The sequence below is a fragment of the Manihot esculenta genome, chromosome 12, assembly GCF_001659605.2.
Source record: "Manihot esculenta cultivar AM560-2 chromosome 12, M.esculenta_v8, whole genome shotgun sequence".
Classification (NCBI taxonomy): Eukaryota; Viridiplantae; Streptophyta; class Magnoliopsida; order Malpighiales; family Euphorbiaceae; genus Manihot; species Manihot esculenta.
In genome coordinates this window covers 1,772,771-1,793,393 of record NC_035172.2, presented here as the reverse complement: position 1 = coordinate 1,793,393, position 20,623 = coordinate 1,772,771, and the positions used below count along the sequence as shown (strand labels likewise).

The window sequence follows — 20,623 nt, the reverse complement described above, 5'->3', positions numbered from 1 at the left end:
TACTGTCGAATCTGAACTCACTGTCTTTGCCTGACTGAACAGTCCTGGCAATCTTTACTAACTCTGGGTCCTCATGCTGTTTCTGAGCCACTTGCTCCAGAAACACGGGTGCCACTCTCATCTGAGCAACCAAAGCACCTGTACCAGACAACTCCAACTGTAGACCTTCATCAATGAGCTTGTAAAACTCCTTCACCACTGGTCTCCTCTCTGCCGTGATGTGGGATAGACTGCCTAGTGACTTCCGGCTTAGGGCGTCTGCCACGACATTCGCCTTACCCGGATGATACTGAATCTTGCAATCGTAATCACTCAGCAGCTCTACCCATCTTCTCTGTCTCAAGTTCAAATCTCTTTGACTCAGGATGTACTGCAGGATCTTATGATCTGTGAAGATCTCACATTTTACCCCATAGAGGTAGTGTCTCCACATCTTGAGTGCAAAGATTACGGCTGCCATCTCTAGGTCATGTGTGGGGTAATTCAACTCGTGCTTCTTCAGCTGTCTAGAAGCATAAGCAATTACCCTTTCATTCTGCATTAGTACATAACCCAGTCCCACACGGGACGCATCACAAAAGACTGTAAAGTCTTCATCACTAGATGGCAGAGCCAACACTGGTGTTGAAGTCAACCTCTTCTTAAGCTCTTCAAAACTCTCTTCGCACTGGTCGGTCCACACAAACTTTTGATTCTTCCTGGTTAACCTGGTCAGAGGAGCTGCAATTTTTGAGAAGTCCCGGACGAACCTCCTGTAGTAACCTACCAAACCCAAGAAACTCCTAATCTCTGTCACCGAAGTGGGTCTAGGCCAGTTAGCCACAACTTCTATCTTCTTGGGGTCCACCTCTATTCCGTTCTCTGACACTACATGCCCCAAGAATGAAATGCTCCTCAGCCAGAACTCACACTTAGAGAACTTGGCATACAAGCCGTGTTCCCTCAAGGTCTGCAGAACCAACCTCGGATGATGGGCATGCTCCTCTGCATTCCTGGAATACACTAAGATATCATCTATGAAGACAATAACAAAGTAATCCAGGTATTGGCTAAACACTTTGTTCATGAGATCCATGAATGCTGCAGGGGCGTTGGTTAACCCGAACGGCATTACAAGGAACTCAAAATGCCCATATCTGGTCCTGAAAGCTGTCTTTGGCACATCTTCTTCTCTGATCCTCAGCTGATGATACCCAGATCTCAGATCTATTTTGGAGAAACAACCCGCTTCTGCTAGTTGGTCGAATAGATCGTTGATCCTTGGCAATGGGTACTTATTCTTGGTAGTGACTTTGTTCAACTGCCTGTAGTCGATACAAAGTCTAAGGGATCCATCCTTCTTTCTCACAAACAAGACTGGTGCACCCCAAGGTGAGGTGCTCGGTCGGATGAAGCCCTTTTCTACCAGCTCTTGCAACTGTTCTTTCAATTCTTTCAACTCGGCTGGAGCCATCCTGTAGGGAGGGATAGAGATCGGTCGGGTTCCAGGTATCAGTTCTATCTCGAACTCTATCTCCCTAGCAGGTGGTAAACCTGGCAGCTCATCTGGGAAGACGTCTAGAAACTCTCTAACCACCGGCACCGAGGCGGGCTCTCTAACCTGACTGCTAAGCTCTCTCACATGAGCCAAATACCCCTGACATCCCTTCCTAAGCAACCTACGAGCCTGAAGAGCTGATATCAGACCTCTAGATGTACCCCTCCTGTCTCCCCTGAAGACAACCTCTGACCCATCCTGACCTCTGAACCTGACTACCTTATCCCTGCAGTCCAAGGTAGCACCATGGGTAGATAACCAGTCCATCCCTAGAATGACGTCAAAATCTGTCAAGTCTAGAACCACAAGGTCGGCGGAAAGGCATCTTCCCTCAACAAAGACTGGACTGCACTGGCAGACTGACTCTGCCACTGATGGATCACACTTGGGTCCACTGACCCAGAGAGGACACTCTAACCCAGAGATCATCAGACCCAACCTCTCAACGGCTCTCGGAGCAATAAAAGAATGAGATGCACCAGGGTCCATCAAGGCATACACATCTGAACAACCAATGACTAAGTTACCTGCCACCACGGTGTTAGATGCATCTGCCTCCTGCTGAGTCATGGTGAAGATCCGTGCTGGAGCTGATGGACCTTCACCTCTGAAACCCGCTGAAGAAGAGGCTGCTCCTCTCCCTCTACCTCTGCCACTGGCCTGAGTCGTGGCTGGAGCTGTTGGCTGCGCTACACTACCTGAAACTGTCTACTGGGACTGTGCTCCAAAAGCTGCCCTAGGACACTCCCGAGCCATATGTCCCTCTTACCCGCATCTGAAGCAGGCTGCTGTCCCAGCCCGGCAAACTCCCTTGTGTGGCCTACCACACTTTGCACAAACTGCATTATCCGCACCAGAGCTCGAGCCACTTCCTAGTCCCAGACTAGACTTGACCTTGTTCCAAAACTTGTTCTTCTTTGGCTTCTTGGTAGTACTGCTCCACCTCTTGTTGCCTGAAGCTGCTGCACTGAAAGAAGAAGAGCCTGGGGTCTTAGAACCAGAAGGCTGTGCCACTGACTGCTTAACTGTCCCTTGAATGATGGCACTGGCCTCCATTTTCCGGGCCATATCCACTATGGCATGGAAGCTCTCCCTATCTGCTGATTGGATCAAGGAGGAATACCTGGAGTGGAGTTTCATGATATACCTTCTTGACCTTTTCTGGTCTGAGTCAAGATTTTGCCCTGCAAATGGCAACAGCTCCAAGAATCTGTCCGTGAACTCATCTATACTCATATCATCCGTCTGCCTCAACTGTTCAAACTCTATCATCTTCAATTCCCTTGAGCTGTCAGGGAAAGCCCATCCTGCAAACTCGTTTGCAAACTCTTCCCAAGACATGCTGTCCACCCTCGGATTCACGTAATTCTTGAACCACTCTCGTGCCTTCTTGGACTTAAGTGTGAACCCAACCATCTGAATGGCTCTACTATCATCAGCCCCAATCTCATCTGTGATCACCTTGACCCTCTCAAGATACACAAACGGGTCATCCCCTTTCTCATACTGAGGAGCACCCAGCTTCATGTAGTCGGTCATCTTGACCTTGCTCCCACCAGATGAGCTAGGCTTCGGTACTGGATTTTCTGGAACTGTGGGTTCTGCTGGTGGAGGAGGAGGTGCAGCATCCCCCGGGGTAGGGTTTGCCGGATTTGGATAGTAAGGTGGAGGTGGATACATTGGGTACTATGAGTATGGTGGATAATAAGGTGGGTATGGCATCTGTGTGGGATAAGGGCTAAAGCTATGGTAATCCGATGTGCCTCCCATCGAATACCCAGGGTTTTGTGAGAAGGGTGGGTAGTAAGGTGGCTGAACAAATCCCGAGGCCTGAGTGCCTCCTTGGGACTCTCCCATTCCTTCTTCTGACATGCTAACTCCCAGACTGCCATCCCTCCTCTGCTCTACATCCATATCATCCCCCATGTCCTCTGACATTCCTCCCTGAACTGTTCCCCTCACTGATCTGCTTCTACCCAGATCCAAAGACCTTCTAGGGTCTCTTACTGCTCTTTCTCTACTAGACCTGCTTGACATTGCCCTAGGCAATGCTGGAGTACGGGCGCTCGTGCCCTCATCCTCAGGTGGTACTCCAGTCAATCGTGCAGATCGACGAGTTTCTCTCATCCTGCTTTCTGAAAAGCAGCACATAACAAGCAAACATTAGCATCATATGGTTCATGTGGGCACACATGAACCCTCATCACATACATCACATATCATTAATGCACATGCATATAATCATGGCATTTCACATCATCAAACAAGACAGGACTCCACATCCTATCCTAGTGGACATGATCTTCCTATTGTGCTTGACCCTCTATAACATCTATGAGCCCGACACTCTAGGTCCGATCATATGAACCTAGGGCTCTGATACCATTCTGTAACAATTCGAAAATCGGACCGCTACCGGCGCTAGGATCCAGGTCGGCTTAAGGCCGCCGGGACCCGTAGCAAGCCTGACATACAACCTGTAAACCTGTTTAATCCCATACATGATCAAGAATATACATAAAAATTAAAACTTTTCTTTCATGCATTTCTCAAGTACCAACCTCAACATGTGCATGCACTGAACATAAACATAACCATAACATTGACCCCTCTGTGGGATCTCATCAAAACCCCAATGGGCTACATAACATGCGTTGAGTTGGTTCACATATACGTCATAAAACATTTGAGATCATGTATTAAAAAGGGATTACAATATACTATGGTCAAGCACACTTCTAAACCTCAATATCATCATTACATAACATATCTATTCATCACTTTACAATTTCTCATTCTACAATTCGTCATGTCCACATTCTATCTATTACATACATAAGACTTCATTACTCTTGCTGACCTCTTGGTCTACCCTGTACCTGCAAGCCTGGGGGTTAAGGGAGAGGGGTGAGCTACAATAGCCCAGTGAGCAGAATAATAAAACATTTAAAACATATGATAACATGAAATGCATCACATCACAGCTAATCACATCAAGGATGAATTTGTCACCAATAGTCCCCTACATGGTCCAACTGTGCCAGGGGCGTAGAATGGGCCTCACTGGTCTTCCGTACTGTATCATCATCATCATAACATATGGGGACTAAAGGATCATTCAATATTCACCCACATCATCAACATATTATGCAATGCAACATATTCGTGAGTCTAATGCAAACACCCTATTATATCTCATGGCATTCATGATGCGTGAATCATGCTAAAACTGATTTATTTATTTAAAAGCATAAGGTTTATTCCACTCACCTCTTGCTAAAGCTCTACTGACTCAGGAGCAGCTGAACTCACTGCTGGGGTCCTCGGTTCCTCGGGTCCGAACCTACACAGGTGGACTCAAATGAGGGACCAAACAACTAGAACATATCTCTAAAAACATCCCCCAAAAACCCCCTAGAACATCATGAAACAATCATAGAAAAACATGTAAAAAAGGGCTGGACAGGGCACTTTCGGCGGCAGGTTCGGCGGCCGAAAGTCCCTCCAGAGCCGAAAGTCAGGCAGGTTCGGCGGCACCTTCGGCGGCCGAAACTCCCAGACAGAGGCGAAACTCATGCATGTTCGGCGGCACTTTCGGCGGTCGAAACTCCCAGACAGAGACGAAAGTCTCCTTTCGGGGGCAAGCTTCGGCAGCCGAAGGCTGCTTCCACAAGCATGTTCGGCGGCCGAAAGTTCCTTCGGCTGCCGAACCTGGTTTCTCCCTTAGTGGCAGAAACTCAGCTCTTCTATGCATATACGCCTCCCATTCCATCCAAACATGCATAAACCTATTCTACAACACACATACACAAGCATACAAGCTCCTAGGGGCTTCAAACTACCTAAAACCCCATCTACAACACATCAAACATACATTGGCAAGCCACATTGCTCAAAACACAACAATAACTCAAAAACCTAACTATAAGCTAAACATGCATTCTACCCCATAGATCTTTATAACACTTACTTAAAACATGCATTGAGCTTAAGATCGGCTCTTACCTCGTGAAGATCGAGAGAGAGACGACCTAAACTCGGAGATGGGAGATTTTCAACTTCCTTGGGTCTCCAAGCTCAAAACTTGCTCAAAACTTGAAAATCTTCAAAACAAAGCAAAAACTTGTGAAAATCTTAAAAGATTTGAAGGAAGAACTCAAAGATTGGTGAGGGACGGCGGAGATCTCACCTTGGCCGACAATGGGGAGAAAAGCTCGCCCATTTTCGGCTAAGGGACCCTTTTATAGTGGCTGGCCAGGCCACGTTCGGGAGCCGAACGTGCCTCCGCATGCATGCCATGTTCGGCGGCCGAACTTGAGGTTTGGCGGCCGAACCTGGACTTCCCTCACTCATGCCTTCGGGGGCCTAAGGCACACCCGAAATGCCTGCATGTTCGGCGGCCGAACTTAAGGTTCGACGGCCGAACCTGAGTTTTCCTCCAAAATTGTTTTCATGCAAAAACTCATTTCCTTTTTACATAAAACCATAAAACACATTAAAACATTTTATGAAAACACGGTCTTACCCTTCTAGATGTCTCCGACATCCGATATTCCACCGGACGGTAGGAATTCCGATACCGGAATCTAGCCGGTTATTACAATATTATTATCAATAATCTATTCACTTTGATTTTTTTTAATTTTTTATTATAATTAAATTAAAATAATTAAAATTTTTAAAATTAAAAATTAATTCAATTAAATAAAAATTAAATTAAAATTTTAGATTAATTTAATTCGATTAATTTTTTTAATTTCTGTGATTAAGGTAACTAAACTACTGGTCCGCTTATCCACGTTTAATTGCATCTACATACACCATTCCCTTGAGAATCATAATATTCTCAAGGGTAGAAATTAGTTAACGGAAAATTAATTTCTTTTTAATAAAAGGAGCAATTTTTTAAATAGATTTAAATTTAAAAAATTTAATCATTATATAAATTTTAAATAAAAACTAATTTATAAATTTTATTAAAATTCAACGACTTAATTATAAATTGTTTAAATTTTCTTGAAAAGTTAATAATATTTTTTAAAAAATTAAATTAATTAATTAATTTCACTAAATTATACAATAATAGTAACTTCTTAACTCATTATGCCATACACATTATATTTAGATAAATTTATTAAAAAATTTTTAAATTTTAATTCTGTCTAAACTTTAAATTTTTTAATATATTTTTTATTCACATTCCTATGTATTTCTTCGTTTAGTCTCTTAAATAGTTTATTATTATTCATACTTTTATTTATTTATATAAAAATAAATTAAAATATCCATATAATTGTTAATTTACAAGATCAATTGTTTTTTTAGGACGAATTAGAAAAATCAATTGATTTTTTTACATTTTAATAATTTTAATTTAAACATTTAAATATTAAAATAATAGTTATATTTCTAAAAAAAATTGTTAAAATTTATCTAATTTTTTATTAATCAAATCAAAATCCATCTTTGTCTTATGTACAGTTATCACTGAAATATAATTTTATTATGTTTATCAAGTTTCCTATAAATTTATTTTTATAACTAATGTGTATAAAATAATGATAACTAATTTACTTAAATAGTTAAAAGATTTTAATGCACAATAAATACTAAAAAATATGTATTAATAAATTTATATATAAAAATTTTAACATGATTTTTAAATATTAAAAATGAAAAAATATTTTTTAAAAAATAAATGAAGTGTTAATTATTTATTTTAAATTAAAAAATATAAGTGTTAAAGATATTTTTAATAAATTTTAAAAATATAAATACTAATTTATTAACAACAACAGCAGTATTTAGATGTTTAATCTAATTTCTCTTTATTATTATTAATTTTTTAAAAATTTATTATTTAATATTTAAATATTTTTATTATTAACAGATCAATATTATATTTTTAAAAATTTATTAAAATATTTTTTTATATTAATCAAATAGTCTTTTTATTTTTTTATTATAAATAAAAAAATGAAAAAATTTTTAAAATTTTATTTTATTTTTAAATAAAAATTTTTAAATAAAAATTTTTATTTAATTTTTAAATATTATCATTATTATAATAATAAATCAGTCTAATTGATATATTTTAAAAAATTTATTAAAATATTGGATGAAACTGTCTCTACAAGTAAACGTTTAGACGATGTTAAGAAAAGTGTAGAAGAAAAGAAAAAAAAAATTTATTATATTTTTAAAAATAAAAATAAACAGAAAAATTATATTTTATTGATGAAAAAAATATTTTAATAAATTTTTAAAAATAAAAAACTGACTTATAATTTTTTTTTTATAAGCAATTCACCCTTATTATTTACTATCCTTTCTTATCAATGCGAACGATTTTTAGCTGATAAACTTCAGCAGGATCTTTTTTCTCTTATCAGAAAAAAAAAAATAAAAAATTTCAATCTCAATCTTAAAATTTTCACAGAAACTTGTAAGCTTTTGAATAACAACAGTTGATGTCAAAATTGCAGTTGACCAGAATACTTTACTGCCACCTTTGCTTGGTTTTTGCTTGCCTGTGAGTTACGTATTTGCTTTAATAATCTTTATTTGCTTTTATCATTAGCGTAGTGTTCTTATCTTGCGTGCTTCACTCTCTAAACCCATTTGAGCTTTCCTTCTGATACAGCTTGTTTTTGATGTTTTCATTTTTAATCTTCCCATCAAATTTACAGGCAAGTGCTGCTGTTTGCAGAAACATTTCTATGGTCGGCGGCAGATCTTTGAATTGGTCATTTTCTTTAGCCGACTTATAAATTGTCTTGGTCTTTGTTTCATATCGGTTCGCTGTTTAATTTTCTTGGTCGACTCAGAAACTTCCATATAATAATCTTTAATTTGAAGATTTGAATAAGCCCACAGAAACCAAATTTATTATAAACTTCAAGATCTTTTGTATTCTCCAATTTTGCAATTTCCAGACTTTCTTATTATTTCAAGTTTCAGGTGTTGCTGATAAAGAAAGAAAAATTTTTGCCTCTTGAAAAATTCTGAGGATTTCTTTAGGTGATGGGAGGGAAGAGTTCAAAAGGGTCGAGTGGGAGGCATATTTCATCATACGGTGCATCCAATTCATCATCCTCATCATGGAATCAGTATGGACACCCACAAGCATCACCATATCCATACCCATCTCAACAAAACCAATACTACACACCTCAGCAACATCAGCCCTCTAATTCTTCTTATAGCTATGAAGCAGAAAGTCCTCGGCCACAGAGGAGGTTAGATAGAAAGTTCTCCAGGATTGCTGATGATTACAAGACCTTGGATCAGGTTGGACCATAGTTCTTCACCATATTTCTGAATTTTGATTTATTTCTTTAGGTTGTATATGATCTTTTTACTTGTAGCCTATATGCCATAGACTTAAGAGCTATAGTAACTAGATTAAGGGTATGTTTGTCATTTTTGTTGGAGCCATAAGACTGAAAATCATTTTCTTAAATATACTATTTAGAAAATATTTAAAAAAAAAAAAATTATATCCATATAATTTAGTCATAGCAATACCAAAATAGCAAAACAATTTTTCTCAAACTACTTTTCAATAGAACTTTTTTGGTCTCCAAACTCGATGGTAAACACTCCCTAAGAGAGGCCAAGGGTGAGAGATTGATGTGAAGGCCTGAGTCTATGATTAGATATTAGTTGGGATTAGACCATGATCTCCTGAAGGGTGGTGACAAGTATAGATATTGATGATGAGGATGATGATGTTAAGCTTCGGAGCATGAGGTATAGGTATTTTTCTTGGCTTTAAAATCTTTGACCACAAGCATAACTGTGCAACCAAAATATTGGGTCAACTTTCTGGTTGGCTTGCGGGTGGAAAAAAAAAGATGCATTATGACTCAAAATTAGCTGCCAAGAAAGAGTTTTGGAATATTTTATGATGATATTTAAGTGAATTGGTACAGCTTAATCGAATTTAACTTTTTCTTTGGGAGTAGATACTAGGAGAGGAATAGCCAATGGCTGCCTGACCTTATATGGGACTTTTATGACCCTTTGTTCTGGATGAGCCTGAAGGATGTTATTGAAAAGGATGTGAAACTTGAGTTGAGTTGACAACATTGAAATATAACAAAGTATATACATTGTTACATAGTAGAATTGTGATAGCTGCAGAAAGTATGTCTTTATGCGTTTGAATCTATTTTGCAATTGAAAAATCATTAAATTTCAATATAATGATAACTTGAAATGCCTCATCATTTAAGAATACGCATCTATATGTAAATTGAATATATTAAGTTTAAAAATGAAATAAAAGAATGAGGTGGATGATTGCAGTGACAAAAATATGACTTTTGTGACTTAGCTGACAATGATATCCTGTGACGAGTATTTGTATGGGGGGTATTCAGACGGACATATCTATTATTGGTATTTCCAACTTTAGGACATCAGGATCTTGCAAAGATCTATGTGTTAACTTCAAAAAACCTTGAGGATCTTCTGCCGGTTCATTACCTAATATATGGTAACCTGACTTTTTATCCTAAGACTTGATATATCATTTTCTTTATTATCTGCTCTAATTTCTCTCTGCAACTTCTTTAATAACTTTTTGTTTATTTCTGGCTATTAAGAAGTTCCTATTATTTTTGAATAATTTTAAGGCAAAGTAACTCTTTGTTAGATAATTTCAATACTTAATTTGTGATGATAAATAATACTATAATAGAGATCATTAACTACAGGTCACTTCTGCTCTTGCTCATTCCGGCCTGGAGTCTTCTAATCTCATTGTCGGCATTGATTTCACAAAGAGCAATGAGTGGACAGGATCAAGATCATTCAATCGACGAAGCTTACATCACATTGGCAATGGACAAAATCCTTATGAACAGGCAATATCAATTATTGGCCGGACTTTATCTGCATTTGATGAAGATAACTTAATTCCATGTTTTGGATTTGGAGATGGTAGTTTCATCCGGAGCATTCTTTTAGTTATTGTATGTAGAAGTAATCTTTGGAATATGGAGATCTTATTTGTCTTGTGTACTTTCAGCATCCACACATGATCAAGATGTCTTCAGTTTCCATGAAGATGAAAGATTCTGCAATGGTTTTGAGGAAGTGCTGACACGATACAGAGAAATTGTTCCGCAACTTAGACTTGCAGGTGTGATTCTATTTATTTCATTAGTCTATCTATGTTGCAGCATCAATAATGCTCTATTTCTAAGGCACAGACATTCCTATGGCAGGACCAACATCTTTTGCACCCATCATTGAGATGGCCATGACTATTGTTGAGCAAAGTGGTGGACAGTACCATGTTCTGTTGATAATTGCTGACGGGCAGGTAAGACTAGACACTGTCAAGTCAGACTTTTCTCTTTCAAAGCAAGTCAGGGTTGGCAGATTCATAGATGTGTTACTAGTCTACTTTATTACGGATTGTTCTAGGATTTCTTAATGAAACACTACATATTATCATCCAAAGTCAGTGAGTTTCTATTCCACATATGGGAGATGGGCTCTCTTAATAATGCTGCAACACCTCATTTCCAAGTCTTAGAGACTTGGCAGCTCAATTCCTGGAAACCCGCTGAAATAACGGCATCAAATGAAACTGTGTGATGCAGGAATATTATTATGCATTGATGTTGAAAGGTTATTGGAAACGTTCAGTAGAGCCGTATCCCTTATAGTGCTACAGTAAACCCAGCTAAGGCTTGTCTTCCCTAAAGTAGTTAAACATCTCTCTCTCTCTCTGAAGTGGGAAATGCTGGTGGTGAATTGTTCCATGAAGCTGCATTTTGCATGATAGGCATAATTCTTCTAAGCACCAAATACATTTTTGTACCTTACAGAAATTACTGATCATGACAGGTAACAAGGAGTGTTGATACACAGCATGGTCAACTCAGTCCGCAGGAGAAAAAGACAATTGATGCAATTGTGAAAGCAAGGTAATCCAGGAAACTTTCTTAAAAAATTGAAAAATTAAAGAAGAGAGCAGAAGAATCTTTTAAAAGCTAGTTGCTTGGATTTTCCGGCACACTTTGTCACATGCTTGTTTCAATGCAGCGAATACCCTTTATCAATAATTTTAGTGGGGGTTGGTGATGGGCCTTGGGACATGATGAGAGAGTTTGATGACAACATCCCTGCTCGAGCCTTTGATAACTTCCAGGTAAGCAGCAGTTCTATAATGTAAAGTATTTTTGGCTTCATTGTCACGGTTCAGACCTTAATTGGAATAATTGTTTTTCTTTGTTTCCTTAGTTTGTGAATTTCACAGAAATAATGTCAAAAAATGTGAACATATCCAGAAAAGAGACGGAGTTTGCTCTATCAGCATTGATGGAAATACCTGCTCAATACAAAGCGACTATTGAGCTTGGCATATTGGGGTAATTAGAAGCCATAATGTGTCTCTTTTTTATTTGTCTTTGTCATTTAAAATCTTATAACTTCCATTGCTTTGTCAACTGGTAAAGCAGTCGTAGGACGGGGAATGCTCCAGAGAGGGTTCCTCTTCCCCCACCTCTTCATGGACCATCTTCTTTCAGCAAGAGTGTAAAACCTTCCAGCTCAAGCAGCTTTAAGCCACATATACCTTCGTATTCTGGATATGATTCATCAGTACCTTCCTACTCTGGATATGACTCACCAGTTGCTGGATATGATACGCCAGTAAACTCAGCTTCATATACAAGTTCTACTTATGATAATCAGGTGCAAAAACCATTACTCATAAGGCTCTTTCTATGAATGTTGAATTCATCATCGCCTACGCCTTCTGCACTTATTTGAATCTCTTAAAAGAATATTAACTGTACCTCTTTTTTTATACACTGACAGGTTTGTCCCATTTGTCTTACTAATAGAAAGGACATGGCCTTTGGCTGTGGGCATCAGGTAAACAATTTTCTATGTTTGTGTTGTATTGCAGTGGAATTGAGTTCATGACAAAATAGCCATGCTAAATTGCTGATACCCCATCTATTTCAGACTTGTTGCGAGTGTGGAGAAGACCTGCAATCATGCCCCATATGTCGAAGCCCAATACAGACTAGAATCAGGCTATATTAATCATCTTTAATGCAAATCTCTGAGATGGTCTCTGCCAAACAATGAGTTTGCTTCGGTGAAAACTGATTCAAATGCCCATTTTCCAGAGGCAGGGACAGGTTAACAATTTGCATATCATCCTTTTCTCATTAGTTGCTTTTTTTTTTTTTTGCCTTCTTCAAATAGCAAAAAAGTAAATTTTCTCAATAAGCTTCACTGAGAAGGAAACGGTCTTGCAATACACAGGAGTGTGGCTCATATCTTGGTAGGTGAATTCCTTGGCAAGAGACACAGGGAAAAGCCAAGCTGCATGGGAAGTATATAACTGTTGGGGTCTGTTAAATATTTGCAAGAAGAGTTCGATTCTACAATGTCCAGCCAAATATGTTCATTCTTCCTCATCAAAGCTTCTGCTTTTCTATATGATCATAGCAGAAGCTAGCTGTTGAAGGTTCTTTAGATTGTTGGTAGACTTGGGTTTTAGAGCAGGTAGATGAAACTTGAGTCAACATTTTTTTATCTATTGTTATCTCTAGTCTTTTGTGATTGTTAATGTTAGATAAATTTGTTAGATTGTGAGAACCTACACTTGGTAGGTTAGGCTTGGAATTTAATCACAAAGCTTGTATTTCAATTGTATTGGATTTGATGTACACATGCAGTATAGAAGTCTTATTGTTACAGGGGAGAAATATAAATGAATTATTTCTTAAGTTAATTTCTTGTGTGGTAGCTCTTTGAAATTTGCATCGGTTGGCTAGTTTGAAGGGAAACCAGCTTGAACTTGGTTTGAGAGTCACCACCAACCCATTTTCAAAGTACAGTGTAGTGATTTTTGGAAAAACTTCATGTCCTTAAACTACTTTTAAAATGATTTGTTCCCCAAGCACAAGCTTGGACCAGCAATAAAACACTACATATTTGAACTGATTAGTGATTTTGCACTCACAAATTTCCCATTCCTAATCCACCTAAATTTGCTTGAACTCCAAGCAATCTTTCCTTATATTGATTTCAGTCGAAATCAGAACAGGAAGTTATGGAAGATCTGATACAACTGCCGCGTTTAGAACAGAAAAGCAGAATTCTAAAATTAGAAAACAACGTTCCAAAAACAAAACACACAGAATTCTACAGAAAAACATTCTAAGCAGCAAAACGGAGAAGAAAAAAGCTAGATTCTTTACTTTAATAAGAACATCTCAAAACATGAGACTAACATGACAAAAGAAGAGAAGATGGAGAGAAGATCAACATAAATTTCATTATTATTATTGCTATTATTGTTTTCCAGTTTTGATAGGCTGCATAATTTGCACTTGTTTTGTCGCAGCTCTTTAACCTTCAGAATGCCTGTGGAGAATAAGATGACACAGAAACCAAGTCCTACTTCTTAATTGGCTTCATAGGATACTTGCATGTTTGCTTCAGCAATCCTGATATTTAAGAAAATCAATGCTTTTGCATCTTGGCATCATTTATATTTCCAGATCTCCTGGAGCCATTTATGTTATCACCTTCAGTTGCATGTCCATGTGAAAAGAACCAACTTGAGACTCAACTGTACTCTCTCTCTCTCTCTCCCTCTCTCTCTATGTGGTACAACGATGAAAATCTCTCTTAAGAAGGCTCTAGGCTTTTGAAATTAGCTACTTAATCTCCATTTTGCCTTTGAATTGACCTTCAAGTTTAGGATAAATAATGGGATTTAGGAACTAAAGGAACGAACGTTTATGTTTTCTATGAGTAGTCTCAGCTCCAAGCCTCCAAGCATCTCAAGTTTTCTTCTTTCTTTTTTTTTTTTTCTTCCTTTTCCCTCTATTTTGCAGCAGACTTCACCATCGGTGGATGCAGAGTCAAAAACGAAAAGAGAAAAGAAAAACAGAATGCTCTCAATATTTTTTAGTTGCAATATTATTACATTCACACTCATTTCCAGGAAATTTTTTTTAAAAAATTCTAATATGTAATTCTAAATTTGCATTTAAAGTTCCTATGCTTAGTGCAGTACAAAATGAAATGTGTGTCTAGCATAAGATCTTGTAGGATTATTTATTTCTTTTACTTTTTCAAGTAACTTGTAAGTTAATTCCCTTGCTTTAAGTTTTCAATTTTCCTCTTTTTTGTTAACCCTCCTTTTCTTTTTTCTTTTTGGCTCCCACAGAATAAGATGCAAAGAATGTTGAAGGACACCTGCTTTATCTTTTTTTATTTTGAGTTCCTTTGAAGTTTTGTCCATGAAATCCAAGACAAATTATTCCCCTACTAAGTTGAATTCTTTATAGATGATAATATACTTTAGTATTTTAACAAACTATTTTGAGAATTAATTTTTTTTAATAGGAAAAAGCTTATTGCCAGGAAAACCCTTCAGTGATCTTTTAAATATTTCTATGGGTACCCTTCCAAGTTATACATATTAAGGAAAAGTGCAAAAAGGGATTATGGGATTAAATTTGATTCTGAGACATAGTACAAGCCTTTAATCAAGAACCACTTAATTTAGTGATCTCCAAGCAAAACAAAGGAAGCCATAGCTTTACCTTCATTTCAGAGTAGTGCATTTGTGCAGAATCACTGTTGACTTGTCTTCCATATATAGCATCAGCATCAATCTGTCTATAAGCTACAGCTCATTGTATCAACTCATGCATTGATTAGCTTTGGAGTCACAGATCACTTAGGCCATGAACTTCTTTGGAAATGACCCATTTTCTTTGCATTCCTCATCAACATCTCTGGCAGAAGACATTCTCATAAAGAAGATCTTGCTGACACATGATCCTGATGGTCGTCGCCTAGATTCTGAGCTATTACTTTGTGCAATGGAGAATATCATGTGTTACACTGCTACATCTGAAGTACTAGTAAGTATCGTGATTTCCTACATACTCTTATGCTGAGTTTACATCATTAATGTGTTTATGCATGTATATTTTCTTCAAAATTGTTCGAATTTTCAAAGAAAATGATCGATTCTCTATGTTTTCAGTAGCCCCATAGAATGCAATCTATTCTACTAGCAATCTTAATTAGATTTAAGCAAGTATGCTTAAATATGAATTTGAAGTTCAATTTGCAGGTTAGCAGGTTCAATATTGATGCCATTGCAGAGAATGATATGAGCAACATTGAAGTAACAGGAGCAGAAGAATCATTGGGACAGATCATCCACAACATTTCAAATGAAGTAATTATGTATTCAACTTCACTCTCATGCGAAGATGCAAGTCACAAAAATTTTAACCTCTCTTTTCTCTTTTCTGTGATTGCAGATGCTTTTCAAAAATGCTGGTGAAGGGGATCTGCACGAAAGGACTATGATCTTGTTTGATTTGCTTGGAAATTACAGATGGGATGCCAAATTAGCATTAATACTTGCAGCATTTGCAACAAGCTATGGTGAATTCTGGCTGATAATGCAGCTATACCCTCATAATCCGTTGGCTGTATCAGTTGCAATGCTTAAACGGTTACCTAATGATGTAAGCATTTTGAAGCCTAGGTTTAAGGCCATAGGCAAATTGGTTAAGACAATGGTGGATCTAACAAAGTGCATTATCAAGTTTGAAGCCCTACCACTTAGATATGTAAAGCTGGATGATGAAGCAAATTCAATTGCAAAATCTCATATATATGTAGCTGCTTACTGGATCACAAGAAGCACACTGGCATGTTCTTCCCAGATCACAGACTTGATGGCCATGAAGCCTGAGCAAGTGCATGTTCCTTCCCTTCAATCAGCATATAATTATGTACAAGAAACTGAGCTAAACAGATCTATCATATTTTGAGATAAAATTTTGTTTAAATTTCTTAGTTTTTTTAGCAAAATGAAAACCCATATGAAAATTTCAGATATTGCTGTTAAAAATCAATGCATTTTCTCTTCAGGTCTTCAAATCAAATAGCACTTGCACTGTGGCAGCTCTCAAGCCTGGTACATAGGCTAAGCAGCATATACAGTCACCTAAATCAGCAGATGGATTTGTGTCATCAACAAATAGGTTACTCTTCTGATTCTGCAGAAGTTTCTGAATCTGTTCTGTATGTAAATGTGATATAAACTGCAGTGTTTTTAACACCCTATCTTCTGCATTACTTGCAGAGACAAGATTGCATCAGAAGCTGTTAAAAATTCTCCCAGAGGCCCATGCTGACAACCAAGAGGTCCTTGGCTTGTTATTGGCTCTGCAAGATGACTTACCACTCAAGAAATCTTCTACTCGAGAGAAGGTATTTGCTTTAAAGCATGATTCTGATATGCATCTGGTTAACTAAGGTGCCTTGTGCTCCAAGTACAACTAAAGTAATTTATTGAACCAGAAATTGAGAATAAGGATAAATTTTCTTGAATTTCATATTGCTTGCTGACAGCTAGGTGTGTCTGAACTGAAAGATAAGGTAGTTGTACTTTTGGTCTCAAAGCCAGAGCTCCTTCCACTAGAGAGACTACTCTTGCTGGTTCATCAAACAAATGTTCATCTTCCCCACAAGAATTTAGATGAAAGCTATGAAATTGTATGGATTCCAATTTCATTTTCTGATAAATGGAGTGAAGCTGAAGCAGAAAGATTCAACCTTTTATCGGATTCATTGCCATGGTACTCACTCCGGCGACCTTGGTTACTCAACTCTGCTGTGGTGAACTACATAAAACAAGTATGGAACTTTAAAAGTGACCCTCTTATGGTAGTGTTGGATTCACAAGGGATGGTTACAAATTCAAATGCAATTGATATGATATTGATATGGGGTGCCAAAGCATATCCATTCTCATCTTCAAGAGAAAAGCAGCTCTGGGAAGAAGAGCATTGGACTCTGAAACTTTTGGTTGACGAAATCGACCCCCTTCTAACCAGATGGGTATGATTCCAATGAAGCATATTTCAATGTTGCATATCAAAGAACATTGTTGCTTAATTACTTATTCCTTTTTGTTGGTGTCAGGTAGAAGAAGGCAGAAACATTTGCATTTATGGAAGTGAGAACGTAGACTGGATCAGACAGTTCAACAGTAAGATAATGGAAATTAGAAGTGATGGTATACAGATTGAGACAGTGTATGTTGGCAGCAGGCATCTGAGTGAAAATGTAACACACATTTTAGCTACCATCAATGAAGAAATGCACAGAAGTTTCCTCTCTTTCACAGAATTACATTTCTTCTGGTTTCGATTGGAGAGCATGAGAAGATCAATATTCCGAGCAGGACAGTCTATCAGATCGCATCACATTCAGGAAGAAGTCTCCACTCTGCTAGAGAGTACCGACGAGGGATGGGCGATAATAGGGAGAGGAAGCACAAAAGATATTATGAAGCTTCAAGGAAGAAGAGCAATGGACTGCTTGAACAAGTTTTCAGAATGGGGAGAAAAAGTGATGAAGTTAGGATTCTTGGGTGCACTCAGAAATGTTGTTGAAGGAAGTACTCTCACAGGGGCAGGGCCGTGTGGTCATTCTAATATTGTTCCTTATGCTGAAGGATTAGTTGAAGAAGTTGCAGTATGCAATAAGTGTAAGCGTCTGATGGAGAGTTATGTTGTGTATGAATGAAATGAGATCAAATGGGCATCTTTTAACTATGTTGCCTTGTCAATTTAATGTCTTTTTTAGCTGATTTACTGACTGCTAAGCCCTCATAAATACACAGACTAGTAATAGTTATGTTCTGTGGTTGGTATTCTTATCAGTTTTTACATTTTTTCCTTTTTTCCCCTTTGTCTCGTTGACTACCAGAAGGATATTGTAGTTTTTACATTAAAATTTAGGGATCTCATTATAATTTTGCCTTCAAAATATAGTACGAGATAATTACTGAGTGTTGGGTGTATCGATAATGCCCGTGGAACCCTAAGGAGAGAAGATAACTCAGGTTCGATATATGGAAACAATCCTATTAGAAGGAACAGTCACGGATTCAAGGGATTTGTCTTCCACAGACCTGTTGTAAACTAACACGGTTGGATGTCTGGTCAAAGACAGAAAAAAAAAAACAAAAAGAGATACATACGGGTAGATTTTATCGTGTCGGTCAGCTTTTTTTTTATATATATATAAAAATACATTATAACACTGTTAAATGCAAAAAAGAGTAATTTTACAAATTTATAATTCAAAGCGATCGATAACTCAATAATTTTAGAAAAGAAATTTTTTAAAAAAAAAAATTAATTACTGTATCAATGAAGCAATTGGTCGTATTATGAAATATATGTAAATGTGACATGCAGAATTTAAAAATTAAAAGATAATATAACCAATATTATTATACTAATTTTTCAGATGAAAAAGTGCATGGATACACACAATACACTATATAATAGTGAAGAGCGGCTAGATATTAAGCACATGACTATGTTTCAATTTAAGCCTCCATTTGGCAGCATATAACGTTGAATTTGCTCACGATTTGATTTTGATTGTTATGGATTAATATCAAGATCTAGTTATAAATAAACTGATCTGATTTTAACGGTCGGCGGCATAATAATTATGAAAATAGCTATTTTTTAATAAAATTATATGAATAAATATCTGAATCAAAATATATTATTGCTATAGAACATGTATAATTATAGGGGAGAATGTTCGGCATGGATTCTTATCGCATTATGAGTCGATAATTTAATTTCTAATTAGGTGTTTATTTGTTAGGCCATTCACTTAAATTGAAGACAATTATAAATGTTATAACAAAATTTTATAAAAAAATATCTTAAAATTTTATAAAGATCTAATTATAAAAAAATAGTATTTTATTACTAATTATAATGTTCATATCGGAAATTATGATCACAATTACTTATAGTATTTTTAGGACCGTAATCAAATCGAACCGGATCGAGTTTGGATAAGTTCAAATTTAATTAAAAAATAAATTTAAAAGTTTGAGTTCGAGTTTCGCCTCCAACTTCATTTATAAATTTAAATTTGATTTGTAAAATAAATATTATATTCGAGTTGGTTCGAGTTTGATTCGTAATAAATTCATTTATCATATTAACAAACTAACTCAAACTCCACTTAAAAAACTTGAATTTGAGTTGGTTTAAATTCAAATTTAAGCTCAATTATATTATAAACAAATTCAATATAATTTAAATTCATTTAAATTATAAATAAATTTAAATTAAAAATAAGATTTACATTATAAAATTAGACTTTTAAATTAAATTTTTTTATTTAATTGAAATCTCTCATATTCAAAATTAATAAAAAATAATATAGAAAAATTATTTTTTTACAGAAAAACCACAATCCCCTATATCCGTTCAATTTTCTATGTGGAATTAGTTAGCATGTTTGAAACAGCCGGACCCAAATTGGCCCAAATAACTTTTGAACCCAAATTGGCCCAAATAACTTTTGGACCCACTTTTCACTCGGCCTAAAATGGTTAACCCAAGTTATTTAGTAGTTTCGTGCTAACTATTATATACAAATCAATTTCCTTCAAATCTATCGATGTGGGACGAATCAGCTACCGCAATTCCGCAAGCAGGCAGCTAACCGTTACACTCAGTCCTGCTAAATTTGTGACGTCCTCGTCGCAACTGATTCGGTTACAATTGCTAACTAGGACCGGACCCTTGGGTATTGTGATTCGCTAGTACCTCGGGTGGCTCCACCTCGTCTCTCACGGGTAGCCCTTTCCTCGCAGGCCCACTAGCTCCGCACAATTTGTCTGATTCGGTTACAATTGCTAACCAAGGTGCTAGCTATTATATACAAATCAATTTCCTTCAAATCTATCGATGTGAGACGGATCAGCTGCCGCAATTCCGCAAGCAGGCAGCTGACCGTTACACTCAGTCCTGCTAAATTTGCGACGTCCTCGTCGCAACCAGGACCGGACCCTTGGGTATTGTGGTTCGCTAGTACCTCGGGTGGCTCCACCTCGTCTCTCACGGGTAGCCCTTTCCTCGCAGGCCCACTAGCTCCGCACAATTTGTCTGATGCGGTTACAATTGCTAACCAGGACCGGACCCTTAGGTATTGTGGTTCGCTAGTACCTCGGATGGCTCCACCTCGTCTCTC

General features: G+C 37.1%; 2 protein-coding genes across 4 annotated transcripts; both read left to right on the top strand.

The window, feature by feature from the left end:
- Positions 1-8,095: 8,095 nt before the first annotated feature.
- Positions 8,096-13,301, top strand: LOC110628361 (E3 ubiquitin-protein ligase RGLG2). 2 transcript variants are annotated; one of them, XM_043948983.1, is made up of 11 exons: positions 8,096-8,827; positions 10,258-10,483; positions 10,572-10,685; positions 10,771-10,868; positions 11,399-11,478; positions 11,597-11,702; positions 11,795-11,922; positions 12,010-12,247; positions 12,374-12,430; positions 12,524-12,702; positions 12,830-13,301. In XM_043948983.1, exons 1-10 carry the CDS (start codon positions 8,561-8,563, stop codon positions 12,602-12,604), a joined length of 1,395 nt encoding a protein of 464 aa, XP_043804918.1. In that variant the 5' UTR covers positions 8,096-8,560; the 3' UTR covers positions 12,605-12,702; positions 12,830-13,301. The 2 variants fall into 2 exon arrangements, with proteins under 2 accessions (XP_043804918.1, XP_043804919.1); XM_043948984.1 differs by having other exon boundaries at positions 8,098-8,827; positions 12,013-12,247.
- A 138-nt stretch (positions 13,302-13,439) lies between these two features.
- Positions 13,440-18,255, top strand: LOC110628360 (protein SIEVE ELEMENT OCCLUSION C). 2 transcript variants are annotated; one of them, XM_021774999.2, is made up of 7 exons: positions 13,440-15,450; positions 15,666-15,773; positions 15,859-16,304; positions 16,478-16,590; positions 16,692-16,819; positions 16,961-17,449; positions 17,534-18,255. In XM_021774999.2, the coding sequence occupies exons 1-7, from the start codon at positions 15,271-15,273 to the stop codon at positions 18,137-18,139; spliced, it is 2,070 nt and encodes a 689-aa protein (XP_021630691.1). In that variant the 5' UTR covers positions 13,440-15,270; the 3' UTR covers positions 18,140-18,255. The 2 variants fall into 2 exon arrangements, with proteins under 2 accessions (XP_021630691.1, XP_021630690.1); XM_021774998.2 differs by having other exon boundaries at positions 15,654-15,773.
- Positions 18,256-20,623: the final 2,368 nt, after the last annotated feature.